This window comes from Micrasema longulum, unplaced genomic scaffold (assembly GCF_059751315.1).
Source record: "Micrasema longulum isolate JH-2025_06_02 unplaced genomic scaffold, ASM5975131v1 h1tg002388l, whole genome shotgun sequence".
Classification (NCBI taxonomy): Eukaryota; Metazoa; Arthropoda; class Insecta; order Trichoptera; family Brachycentridae; genus Micrasema; species Micrasema longulum.
This window is the reverse complement of record NW_028279537.1, coordinates 51541-66526: the sequence shown is the minus strand read 5'-3', so window position 1 is coordinate 66526 and position 14986 is coordinate 51541. Positions and strand designations below refer to the sequence as shown.

Genomic DNA, 14986 nt, shown 5'->3' with positions numbered 1-14986 from the left:
TGTGATTGTGAATCATTTTGGGATCATTAATTTAAATAAAAATATTGATTTGAACTACAAATATATTTTTTGTAACGAGTAGATTAAAAGTGGCCACAAATGATGATTTCAGGCTTTAAAATAAATATTACAACAAAATAATAGACTCTTATAACAAATAGTAAAGACGTATGAGTGAACTACTCTGTGGCATTTTGAACCTAACAACCTTTCTTAGAGTGGTCAAAAACGAGGCTCTTGCCCTAATATTTAATAACCAATAATTAAATATAACAAACATGAAATTGACATGTGTGAATAACTTCAAATTGACTTAAAATTGACAACTTTTTGAAAAATATTGCTGTAACTAATATTACACAATATTTTTGCGATTAATTGTACCTAATGCAGTGTGTTTTGTTATTATTTTATTTTATTTTACTTATTAAGAATACACTAATCAGTTTAACAAATTCATGATATTAAAGTTATATTTAGGTAATATTAATAACCGATATTAAGAGGATATGCGCTGGAAGAGCGGTTTGATGAATAGGTATTTGAATATCGTTTTTCTGTCACTTTCTCGCAGATGCCTCCCTGAATACTGCGTGAAAAAGACAACTGCAAGTCGGACTGACTATGCCTATCTAAAATCGAAAAAATCAAGGTTTTGTATTCCCGTTTTTCCTACCCCAACACTGAACATTTTTTTTTAAAGAAAGAGAATCGCAAATAAGTTTTCTATGTTTTTGCTTTTTTCAAAAACAGTTATATTTGTATACCGTAGGTCAAAAGGCCGCACATAAAACTAGGTGATTTTAAGGGTTTTTGGATGGTCTTAGCTCATACAGGGTGTTCTTTAAACTCTGTCACATCCGAAACCACGATGATCTGTATGGGAAAGAAGACACATTAGCATATTTAAAAAAAAATTAGAACAAAGAAAAATTAAAAAAAGACAAATGGTTGCTTACTTCTGCAGGGAAGAAGTGAGGGGAGCACGGCGCAGTGTCAGGCTCCCCCCTTTCCCCTCCTCGTTTCACTCCTGTGGAAGTAAGCAACCATTTGCTTTTTTTGTTTTTTTTTTATTTTTTATTATTCTTTGTAAAAAAATATTTTAATGTGCCAATATATCTTTTTGCTCAAACTGATCATCGTGGTTTCGGATGTGACAGGGTTTAAAGAACATCCTGTATAAAAGACAATTTACAAAATAAAAAAAACAGATACACCAATGTTGGATCTAGTGTGTAAAAAAATCATCCATACAGAGAGAAAATACGGGAATGCGTTTGTATAAAGCAAAGACACGCAACCTCTTAACGATGTATTTTGAAATTATTTGAACAAATGGATGTTTTCTATATCCACTTATAATTTCCATGTTAAATTAAAATAAAACACGATTTTCCTACCTAAACAAAAAAATATTTACTTAAAAAACCGAAGAATAACAAATATTCAGCCAGAGTGTTTAGTAAAATAAGTGTTTTTTGAACCCTACATTCATAGAATTAAGAATAGTCCAGAAGGAGCATAGCATCATATTTGAATACATAAGACTGTGCTTAATAATTCCCCCACTATGCTCCACTTTCGCCGCGCGCATTCGTGATGGATTCTATGGATAACTCTATTCGATTGTATCCTAAATTTTAAGCGTATTATGATTGTTGAGAGCAAATTATTATGTTTTAACAAATGTAATGGAAGTAGTAAATATGGTAATACCTATAGTCCTTAAAATATAGCTTGATTAAATGATAGTTGTCAGCAAAAGTGACGACATAACTTTGCAGTAACGTGTAATGAGTGATTTATATTGACACACGAAAAATCATTCGTATCTAGCGAGTTAATTTATTTTTTTAATACAATGCTTGAAATATAAATCAACATAAATGCATAAAATCAGCTTTAAAACTAAAAAAAAACTAAAATAAACCTAATTATTAACGACGTTCTTACAAGGTTACATCATTTTGCAAAAATGTGACAAATTGATCAATATAAATTGATCGAATAAAAAATAATTCATGATGTTCATGAAAAAAAGTACAAATGTCTTATTTTTTGGTGAACAATGGTCTTAAACATACTATAATAGGCATGTTTTTGCATTTTTAAATCCATTTTCGGAAGCAGAGTTTCATGTTTGCATGAAAAGACTGATAAAATCGATTTGATCAGTGATCAGTGATCAGTGATCAGTAATTTACCATCACTAAAGACATTAGTTTTACAGCTGTCATTTTAATCATGTTATATTTTAACGACTACAATATTTCGCCATGAAAATCGATATGCATATGACCAATTTAAAAAGGAAAACGTTTTATTAATTTACACAAAACATTTTTATAGATCTCTAAGTTTACATTTCAGAAATAATTTTTGTATACTTATATAAAATATATCAATCAGCAGAATGCTTGTACTAGGTTTTTCTGTAATTTTAATGACTAATAAAAGGAAATGATTATTGCATACGATTTTACAACAACGTACAGTAGAACTCCGTTTATCTGAACTCCAGTCGTCCGGATTGTCAAATATCTAAATCGTTATCAGGAAATAAAAAATAAAGATGTTACAATAACAAATTCAAAAGTTTCTTCGTCAAAGCAACTAACTGTTCTGGACTATGAGGAAGTTCAGTGGTATTTTTTTATTAATTAATAAAAGAAGCAAATGTTAAATCGCTGAGAAACACGAAATTAGTACGTGATCTCAAAATCCCACTTGGAAGTAAGATGAACAGTGGACATAGTCCAGTTTAGTGGTGATTCAACGTTAAACGTCTACGAAGTTTCTCTCTCCGGTTTCTATTATTTCACCATGTAATAAATACACATTAACCCTCAACATCGCTTCTTCTGTCAAAATCCAACTGTGTCTCTGGCTCCCATGCATCCACATGCATTCAAATCATGCTTTCAGGACCAAGCAGGACCAACCTGCCGATGGTGATGCCTGTTGAAAAAGCTACCGCTATGCTGAACAACATCGATCTGGACGTTGATCTGTTCCATGTTTCCGAAGGGGTTTTCCGGAGCAAGATTCTTCAACTGCTTTGAAAAAAGTCTCTCTTGCGTATTTTTATTTTTTTAATAATAATATTTACGCCTTAAATTTAAGTTTGTAATGTAAGTACCATTGAGGTATAAAACTAGAGTAAACATGAGCGTTCGAAATACATATGTTCCCTCAACCTACAGCCAATTGGCATATGTTTGATAGAACGGACTTTAGTCTGTGGCAAGCGCTCATCGGCTAATTTTCTCCTCGCAATTACTAAAATGCTCATATGTACGCTAAGATACTGCACAAATCGATCTGGAAAAGCGAGGGTATAACCTTTCATCGGCAATTAATGTTTTAATCTTAATCAATACTTGTTTAAAATAGCTATTTGAATATTTAAAAACGTTTTATTAATATGTTACCAGCTATCTCCTGTCTCTGTCCTGCTCAGTTAGTCGGGCGTATAGTGAAACGAGTCCAACAGGACGAGACATTTTCATTAACGATAATAAAATCGAAGTGGTTGATGAATACATTTATCTAGGACACAAAGTCAAACTTGGTAAAGATAACCAGATAGCGGAGTTACCAAGAAGAATAAGGCTAAGTTGGGCTGCTTTCGGCAAACTTAAATATATTCTTGAAAATAAACAAGTCCCTATATGCTTTAAAGACAAGTATATGAATCGTGCATATTGCCGGTGACAACATATGGACTAGAAACCATGTCTATAACACAAAAAAGTAGCCAGAAATTAAAATGCACGCAACGATCCACGGAAAGACAGATGCTCGGTGTACGTCTAAGAGACAGAATAAGAAATGAAGAAATAAGGCGCCGAACCGGAGTCGTGGATATCATGGATCGTGCAGCGAAATTGAAATGGCAGTGGGCAGGGCACTTGGCGAGACAAAATGATGGCAGGTGGACACCCAGAATAATAAAGTGGAGACCATGGGCAAATAAAAGAAGTGCTGGAAGGCCACAGAAAAGATGGGTCGACGACATTGCCTCTATTGCCGGTAAAACGTGGATGATGAAAGCGGGTGATAAGAAGGAATGGAGACGTTTGGAAGAGGCCGCCATCCAGCAGTGGAGAAAATAAGGCTGCATAGGAAGAAGAAGAAGACGATTTTGAAACGATGTGACGCGTATGCGAAAGAATAGAACTGATGTAAACGGTACATGCTTTTTACTGTACTACTTGTTTTGCTTGTCAAAGTCGACGTGATATAACGTGACGATACTTGCTCCCTCCGCTCGTCATTCCTTTCCTTTGGGAACGACTTTTTAGTTCGGATTTGTAGAGAGTGTTATCTGTTATCTCAAAGGTAAGTACATAGAATTTATGAAATAAATTGAAATTGAAATGATGATAAATATTTTTAATTATAGTCCTTAAAATATAGCTTGATTAGAATGACTGCTGTCAAACTAATTTCATTAGTGATGGGAAATTACTGATCATTGATCAAATCTATTTTATCAGTTATTTCATGGAATCATGAAACTCTGTTTCCGAAAATTGATATAAAAAACGAAAAAACAAGCCTATTGTAGTGTGTTTAACATAATTGTTCACCAAAAAATGAGACATTTATACTTTTTTCATGAACAAGCAATAATTTTTTATTCGATAATTTACATTGATCAATTTGTTCCATCTCTAACGTTTTTGCAAAATAATGTAACCTTGTAAGAACGTCGTTAATAATTAGGTTTATTTTTTATTTTTTTTTAGTTTTAAAGCTGATTTTATATATTAATGTTGATTGATGTTTTAAGCATTGTAATAAAAAAATAAATTAACATGCAAGAAGCTAATGATTTTTCGTGTGTCAATATAAATAACTCCTTTGACGTTACTACAAAGTTGAGTCGTCACTTTTTCTGACAACTGTCACTCTAATCATGTTACATTTTAAGAACTATAATAATTTCTTATTCAAACTAAACTTATTTCGACTTTCATGACGGATAAAATGTTTGATTTTTAAGAAAAGTCTTGCTTATTCTAGAATAATTAATTGTTTTTAAAACATTTTCGTTGTTATTGTCACCCATTTTGGCAATGGTCTGCTGGAATGTGAGAATATTATAACAATTTAACATTAATATATAATATAAAATATAAATAATGGCTGATTAATCAAATACATAACACATTTTGAGATTCGCTGGGAAAACGGACTGAATAAAAAGAAGGCGTATTTTTTAAACTTATGCAGATCAGCGCTGCTATTCTGAACGCTCTCGCGCCCGTAGAAAACACTTTTGTCTCGCGTATTTTGTATGCAAACACGCGATACAAAAGCTTTTTCTACGGCCGGGACTGCGTTTAATATATCTTTAGTTTCGATAATTTTTATAGCGCCATTTTGTGTTAATCAACACAAGAGCGCTGTACAGTAAACATCCCAACACGTCTTGCAGCTACAGAGGGTATAAGCTGTTGGGATTCTAGTTCGCCGTTTCTGACTATGTTAAATTTTATTAAAATATAGAAACAAGATTACAATGTGTATTGTAGTTACAGTCTTGAGATTAATTTCCAGGTGAAAGGTCGAATGGGTCATTTATAAAATATCTTTAAAAATAAAACTTCAAACCATTTTATTTGATGGACCAGTAAACGGTTTCATCGCTCTCGCGACATCGTCAGACGGGTATGATTTTAAAGAAACGTATATACTATAATATACTAAAGCTCTGAAATTTAAGTAAGTATGTACTATATACTGGGGGATATATTCAAATTAAAGTTTGGTTAGGTTAGTTTGTCTATTGTGTTAGTATTGGGCAATCATGTCCAAAAATGTACTTGCATTATTTCTAATAAATTTAAAAAAATTTAAAATGGTTCATTTTATGTACATATTTTTCGTGTCAAAAACATTAAAAATAAGATTATTCATTGATTTTTAAAATTTCCATTGCGTACTAAGTACATAATAACAAACATAAACTAAACTTAAGGAATAATTAACATTACGTACTAAAATATATAAATACATATCGTCATGATCGAAGAACAACGACGCATGTGATTTTTTTTATTTTTTTAAATTTATGTTAAATTTAATTATATTATGATGTAATAACTTATATTTACACATAAGTAAATAATTAAAAAATACTTGGTACACTTCCACTAATTTGTTCGACCAATTAGCGCTTTCTAAAAACTTTTTTCTTTCTTTGACTTTTTTCTTGGTAAAGGAGAAACAAGAAACCTGCCGACAAACCGGTTTCGCGGTACAGTGGGTTTCATTGTTTTTCTTTTTATATTTTCTCTTCTGTTTCTATTTACCTTCTTAAATAAAAATAAATGCAAAAAAATTATTCTTACACTGTATGATATTTACCAGTCTGAAAATGCCCATTAGAGGGTGACAGCGCTAATTGGTCGAACAAATAAGTGAAAGTGTAGCAAATATTTTTAGTTAGTAACTTATATGTAAATATAAGTTATTACATCATTACAATGAAATTCCACCAAGAATTGTCAATAAATAATTTAAATCAAATCAATTATATTAAATTAGCGGACCCGACAGACATTGTCCTGCCTGAACGTTGGCTTGACTGTCTGTGTCACAAAAGCTGTCCGTATAAAAGGAAAACGACTTTTCATTGATTAGTATTTAGGTACCTAGGTACTTGTTTATGATTGAATTCCAAAACTAAAAATGATTAATATTCAAATATTGAATTATTTTTGCAAATTTCAAACTCGGCTCTTCTCTATATATATAGATTATACTGATTTTATAGAACACCTCTCAATTAATACCTGATGTGAGTTAATAAACGAAGAATTTAAAGGAAATATTATAAGCATCGCTTGAATCTTACTATCGAAAATTTCGTATTGAAAATTGTAATATATTTTTGGTTCCGAGTACAAGATTAGTAGTAAGAAGTTGCATTATATGCCCGCACTTGTATGTATATAAACCTGCATATGTATATAGAGTGTTTCAATAAATAAGCAATAGTAATTACATAAATGTGTAAAGTAAGACGTTTGACTCACGCATGGAAGGCTCTGGGTTCGATTCCCGGTGAGAACACAAAAATTAAATGTGATTTTTAGGCGTTCTGTGCCACCGTGAATTTCTGGCTAGTTGGAGGGTAAAAAAAGAAAAAAATGTATGTATTGAAAATTGTACTTTAAATATTCTAATTAATTAGCTGAATACAATTTTTTTATTATAATTAAAACAACTGGAGTACAAGAAATAACAAGCTAAATAACAAATGTATAATTTTGTATGCGTATTATTCATTTCTATATAGGTTTCATATATCTATTTTTTATTTATTTCGTTTTTCTTCTTTTCGGACATAAACCACTGAATAATAGTGTCAGTGACGAATATAGTTCTATAAAAATAATTAATTAAAACTAAATATTTTATATGTAGAATGTTTAAATGATAAATAATAGGTAAGTAATCTCTAGACAATCTCATTAAAAAAATGATCAATATTGCCATGTCTGCTAAATAATGTAGTTCTAAACTTCGCTATGACTTGTAGGATAACGTAAACATATAAGAAATTGGTTAATATACACAAAGTATAACGAATGTTCCTAGTCTTTAAGTTATTTCGATTCATGTAAAGTTTTATGACCAAAATACAGATATATTTCCAAAATTCTTTTTGGTCTGGTTAGACCGTGGGACCCATTAACGCGCATATGAAGAGGTACCCAAAAGAAACCGGACTTATTAAAAAATAATAATTCTTTAATCATTTTTCAAAAAAACCTTAAGATAGTCTTTAAAGTACTCTCCATTGGAACTAATGTTGTTGTCCAATATTCTAATCTATTGTTCGAAACATTTTTTTAACTCGTTTTCGTGATGCTAGACAGCGCCCCCGTCGTTTTTTTTAACCTCAGCAACGTCCATAAAACGGTATCCATTCATGTATTTTTCTTTCAAAGGAATAAAAAAAGTTTCAGGGGGCTAGATTGAGCGAAAAAAGGAGGTGGAGAATAGCGGTCATACTTTTTTGGACAAAAATTGGTGCGCAAAGAGGGTTGTGTGAGTGCAAATTTGACGGCCATTCTGTTATCCCCAAATCTTCAATTCAAATTCACTTCACTGAACTTCAAGTCACTCCAAATATCTCCACAACTTTTTTGGTGGACTGACGTTAGTTTACCAGGATGATTTGGCAATTTTTATGCAATTTTTATCGGTTTGGTTCTTCTAAGGACATCCAAAGCGGGGTTGGTCGTCAATTGACATTTTGCCTCCTTTAAAACGGGAAAATCACTCACACACTCGAGTTTTCCTCATAGCATCATATTTGTAGGCCGTTGTTGACATTTCAAGAATTTTCGTGTCAGTTTTCATGATATCCATGATCGATCATCGCCATGATCATCCATGACAAAAACGTCGAGAACACAAAGCAACTGCCACAAAAAAATCACATTAGCCAAACAGGACTTTCTCTATCAACGACACTTAAGATTTTGACCGATTATATGGTAGCTCTACATGATCCTATCAGCAGAACCCTCGTATTACCAAAACTTGACCCCCACAATATTAGTCCGGTTTCTTTTGGGTACCATCCGTATTGCGTATTAATAGTTAAACCTTGTCTCGATGTCATTGAATGTTTAGTCAAAGCTTTATTGTTTTTTGTTTATTTTTTGCCTTATATTTATAATTTGGACTTTATTTAAATGTATCTGATTTAGGACCTTTATAAATGGACCACGGTAAATTAATAAGTTAATCAATAATTCCTACGAAAATTTTCGGATTTTGACAGTGTTCAAACTTTGACAGAATTCTCAAACTTTGATGAATTTCTATCTCGAAATTACAACATCCCACTGAAATTTAATATCTTAACAGAATAACTAAATCCTGTCGGAATATCCGAAACTTGACAGATTCTTGACATAATTTCAATTTGGAAAAATAGTATCCTAGAATCTGTAATCTAGTTAAAATCTAATTTATCCCAATTACAAAACTTCTCATATTAAAAAAAATACCCCAAAATCCATTTTTTTTTATTTAAACGTTTTTAATCACAAAAACCTGGAAATCTTACACCTTGTCGCAATAAATATATTTATAATATTGAATTATATCTTTAAAGGTTCTAAACAGCCATTTTAAACAAAACTGTCTCCACTTTGGGTTGAAATACAGTATTTTCACGTATCTATAAACTACAGAGTAGTCTGTATAATCACAATACTTGTTATATAAAAATGTTTATATTATTTTGTCATTTACAGATCTAGTTGGCTTCTAAATTGTTTTTTTCCTTAAGCGACATTTGATGATAGGCATTTGGATATAGTTTTTCTGTCATTACCTCGCAGATGCTTTCCCAAATACTGTGCGAAAAAGTTAATTGCATGTCAGACTAATTATCCCTAACTAAAATCGACAAAATCGAGGGCTTGCATTCCCATTTTTTGCATTCCCAAACTGAACCAATTTTGATATTTTAAAAATAAAAGTATCACACAGAAATTTTCAGTGTCGGCACGTTTTGGTTTTAAAAAAAATAGTTAGCGTATTTTTATTCAGTACGTCCGGCAGATAAAGATGGGCGCTTTTGGGGTTTTTATATGGTCCTAAGCTCCTGTAAAAGACGATTTTTCAACAAACAAAAAAACAAACTACAGCGACACGCCAATAGAGTATTTTCACAAATTGAGAATAACGTTAAATATATATTTGAAGCAATTTTTTACGATTCTAATGATACAATTATCTATGTATTCAAAACGAGTTTTCATTAATAATTTTCGGGTTTAAAAATAGGCGCCCAGTTGCCATCATGTCATTTTGACGTCACACGTTACGACCGCCGACTACGCCTCAAATAAACATTGCGCACAAGTTTGACGCTAAAACGCCACGCGTGCCATTTGTCCCATAGGTCATAACATCTCGTTTTTGTGTAACTCGAAATATTATGCTGATTTTAAACCTTCGTAGAAAATTTATCCGACATCGCACGAAAAAAATATCAATACCGTGTTACCATCGTATTTTTTTGGCTATTTAAAAAAAAATATATATGAAAAGACCCTATTGCGAATCTCTAGTGCATCTCTAGTGTCATAATCTAGGGAGAAAATAGGTAATAAGTTTGTATAAGGATAACTCAGACGCGGTCTTGAATTTTGTCACTATCTGGTCATAAAACTTTAGAATCTCTTCGTGTGTAATCGAGGACAAAAGTCGCTAGCTAATTGTAACCCTCCCGACGTACGACAGTATAATATATTTCTAATTGTGGCCAGGAACTCTTGCCGCGACTGAAAGAATTACAAATTACAATAATAATGTCTAAAGCGGGCGAAAGTCACAGTTCAGTAGAAACTCTCGCACTCCGGGAAGTGAAGGTCACCGAAGATGTTCAGCTCGTACAGGGAAGCGAAGGTGATAAAGATGAGGTACCATATCATCAGGATGATTCCATACTTCCTGTCCAACTTCCATCCGTTCAAGTGAGTGGCCAGCACGAGGAATATCACGGTACTCAGAAGTGACAGAGTCGAGTATGTTAGACCTGAAAATTTTGTCTTTTATTAAAACTAATGTCAAAAATGTATAACAAGAGATACATTGGAAAAGAAATCAAAAGGAATTTCCCATACCACTTTATGCGCAATGAATATTTATTTATTTATTTATTCATATTTTTCGCTTACAAACTATAAATTAATGATAAAAATAATGTGACCTCACTGGGGTTTCCCGTGCCGAGGACACTTAACAATTTAGTTTTTTTTATTACATTTGAGAATAAACAAAGAAGACTCACTTAAAAAACAAACATAATTAACAAATATTCCGACAGTTTTAAAAACAAGGTATTTATATACATCTATATTATTTATATTCTAATTTATATTCGTGCTTCAATTTTTATTAACATCTGTATGTATTTTAATTCATATTTATGATTCATTTTTAAATTATTGAAGATATGTTTTTTCATTTATATTTATGCTTTATTTTTTACTATTTATTTATTCATATTTTTTACCATTATAAACTATGATTGATACTAAAAATAATTTGATCTCACTGGGGCAACCCATGCCTAGGACGTTTAACAATATACTTTTTTTAAAATATTTTTACATATGAGAATAAACAAAGAAGACTTAATAAACAGAGATAATTAACAAAATAGTAAGACAGTTGTAAACACTACGTATTTGTGTTTAAAATTAATTTATGTACATCCATATTATTTATACTTGTATTACAAAACGCACAATGAAAGAACAAAAACCTAACATAAGCCATACAGTTGTGGAACAGTTGATTCAGCATTGGTATGGGCGAATGAGACAATCCATTTTACTTCTACCTAGCTCCACTATCCATTTTTTTATAGCCTTTTTAAACATTTTCTCATTACTAATTGCTTTAATAGATAGTAGAAGTAGGTTATAGATTTTAATTGAACAATACTCAAAATCCCTTTGTCTGAAAGTGGTATTAGTTTGTATTTGTTTAAGTTGTTTATGTGTTCAGGATCTAGTGATTATATTATTTGTATGTGATGTATTGTGGGGGTTTTGTCTTTCATTTGAGTAAGAGTAGTGTTTGAATCTATAAGTGAGTATTGTTTTAGCGTATAATTGTTTTGGTGTCATAAGTTGTGATTTATGGAATATTTCTTCAGTAGATGTCTGTATCGGGACTCTGAGTATTATTTTAATGATGGATTTTTGTGCAACCAATACACTATTTAAAACTGTGTCACTCGCACCACCCCAACCGATTATACCGTACTCCAAAATTGATTGGCACAATGCAAAATAAATCTTTAAAAGTTCCCGTACATTAATTATATTTCGAATTGTTTTGAATAAAGTTGTTTGAAGAAATGCCGGAAAATATGAGAATTAGAAAAGCTGTAAATACTCGGACATTAAAAATAAAAAGAGTTAATCTGTAACAAAATAGTAGGCTAGGTATAGAATAAATGCCTAGTGAATATACAAAGTGCACGTGTAAAACAACAGTGTGAATATTGCAATTCGGAAAATAAGTATACATTTAAATATTGTATTGTAAAAACTACACTAAACAATGAATATTTTCACAAAACTAAATAAATAAAATAATACATTATTTAATATTATTATTAATATTTAAAGCAATGCGAGAGGTCTCTGGTTCAATTCCCAACGTGGTTGACATGAAACATTATTCAAAAAGGTGTTTTTACACTAGAATATTTTTATAGTCCCTGAATCGTAAAATGGATCATCTTACCTTCATGTAACAAAAATGATCAAGATAACTGAGATTGGTGTACCAATTCAGTGCCCTATGCACCACAAGTTGCGGAAAAGGATGATGATGATGAATGACACTCTGCTTTATACGTTTTTTTTTTTTTTAATAAAAAATAAATATTTTCGTTCTTATGATTTACCCAAATATTTCATTTTTTATGGCCATTTTACACGAGTTGTAAATAACTCACTATTAGAAAATGGAAATAAAGTTTGAGTAGAGTGGGATTCGAACCACGGATCATTGGTTCGTGAGTCCGAGACACTAGCCACAGGACCACAACCCAATTCATACATAATTAAAGTTAAAATACTTCATAAAAGTAGGTAGGTGCGTAATTAATTCTGTTTAAAATTATTATAGATTTAATTTAACTTAATTTAATTCAAATTATTCTAGATTTGTCCCGGAATAAATCTTTAAACAAATTTTTTAATTGTTTCGGTTTTAATCTACCAAAATTTACCCCTTTGATTAAAATATATCATTGGTACATTTAAATTATTCTAGATTTGTCCCAGAATAAATCTTCAAACAATTTTTTTAATTGTTTTGGTTTTAATCTACCAAAGTTTACCCCTTTGATTAAAATATATCATTGGTACATAATTTATTATTAATAAAGACCCTGTATACCTTTGCTGGTGACGTTTACATGTGATCCTGGTTTGATTATTGCTGTCTGTATAAACCACGGAAGACCCAGGCAAATCAGGATGTCAAACACGTTAGATCCAACCGCATTAGAAACTGCCATGTCACCATATCTAGGAAATGACAAATGTTTATGTTTAAATTGGGTACATTTTAAACGTCTCTAGGAACTATATGGCTAAAATCTTAGGGTTTTTTGAAAATGAATAGTTTAAGAGCAATTTTACTTCATTTTAAATTCCGTATACACAATAAAAGCTCATCTTTTATTTTTTCAATTTAAACGAAGTTTTTCTGACAACACAGAATTACGACAGTTTAATCAGAAATAGTTTTTTGTCACAATTTTTGTTTTCCTTCAATAGTCATTATTTCCTCCGACTTCTCCCGACCAATGACATGAAAAAACGAGCGCAGCACTCTATGTAAGTTTGATAATGATTTCTGGGCAGATTGAAAGGAATGAGAAACAATTTTACTAAGATTTTTGGCATGAGGATATTTTGAAAGATATGTGGCTAGAGTTAATGGAAACGTAGTAAGAAAATAGAAAACTTGGCATGAGGGAATAAATCAAAATAAAAAAAAACTGGTCTTGTCAAAACTCAACAACACCAAAAAGCTTGTTTGATATGAATTCAATAATAAAGGCAAAACTTTCACCAAAATAGATAAACGCTGAGTTTTATTTCACTGCTTATTTCTAAGAGAAAATGACAAAAGGTTTCAAGATGTTCCTGTATTTTTGTAAATAATGGGATTTGAATATAAGTTCTCGCTGCTTCCTGACAGATGTGTTATCTTAGCTTTTTTACATCGGGAACACTACAGCCAACTTCATAGTGAAGCTCACCATAATGCTTGAAATGACAGTATTGTTATTCCACCGAAGTAGAAACAACCTATTTTTTCATAGCGTTAAACATGCCGAATTTCGTGCCAATAAAAGAGTATTTGCTGGGAATTTTAAAGCATTACTTTTTTTGAAAATTTATGCTACCATGCTCTGTCAGAAACAATATGCAGATATTGGTTTCGATACTTTAAAAATAATGATTTTGATGTTAAAGGTAAAGAACGCTCTGGCGCACCGAAAAAGTTTGAAGACAAAGAATTGGAAGCATCACTAAATGAAGACCCATGTCAGATGCAAAACAAAATTGCAAAATTATTAGGAGTTGGCACAACAGTTGTCAAACATTTAAAAGGACTGATTAAAAAGTTGAGATATTGCGTGCCGTTGTTGACGAAAAGCAGACTGAAGCAAAAAAAAACTAATTTCATTCAGTTTTGCTAGAGGTTGGAAATATTTGAAGAAAGGATGGGAACAATGATATGGACCTACCATTGATACGATGTGAATGTTGTTCAATTTTGGGCACTGGATGATGGAACGCACTAAGAATTATGTAACTATTTATGATAACTTCACAACGACGCGCGACGATTCCAAGATTTTTAATGCAATACATTTATTTTTCTTCTATCTTGATGTAAGGTAGGTACCATAAGGATGGGTCAAGGGAAAGATGGGAAAAATAGGTATTTGGCCAGGAATAATATCAAAAAATGCTGTTATTTACTAAACAGCCGTATGAATTGAAGCCGAGATACATCGAACGAAAAGCAGCGAGATCTTATTCTTGTCCCTAATAAATGTTTTTCAGGAGCAGAGTTAGTGCGTTTATTTTTTTGTGTACATTATATTATTTTACAAGTGCACCCGATTTTTGTTATCAATCGATCGTGATAAATACTCACCCCTCTTTGATAACAGCAATACTACTCAAGGCATCGGGAACTGAGACTCCGGCAGCTACGAACGTAAGTCCCATTACTGTATCTGGGATACCCAGTGTGCTTCCTATAATATGAATAATCATTTTCAAATAATATTAATCAATACGTAAATACATATATTTTTTGCACTAATAAATAACAAGCTGAACCCAGCAATGCTGTGCTATTGCTAGATTTGAGTACATAATTGTTTATACATATATAAGTACTA

At 31.6% G+C, this 14986-nt stretch overlaps 1 protein-coding gene across 1 annotated transcript in view; it reads right to left on the bottom strand.

Annotated features, from left to right (window-relative positions):
- Positions 1-9269: 9269 nt before the first annotated feature.
- LOC148272295 (putative sodium/potassium/calcium exchanger CG1090) overlaps positions 9270-14986 on the bottom strand; it is a 45017-nt gene continuing 39300 nt past the window's right edge. The window contains exons 13-15 of the mRNA XM_088240228.1: positions 14737-14839; positions 12958-13088; positions 9270-10573 (exon numbers count right to left, since the gene is read on the bottom strand). Of these exons, the coding sequence (XP_088096354.1) occupies positions 10374-10573; positions 12958-13088; positions 14737-14839 (434 nt within the window). The 3' untranslated portion in view covers positions 9270-10373. The remainder of the gene's footprint in view (positions 10574-12957; positions 13089-14736; positions 14840-14986) is intronic.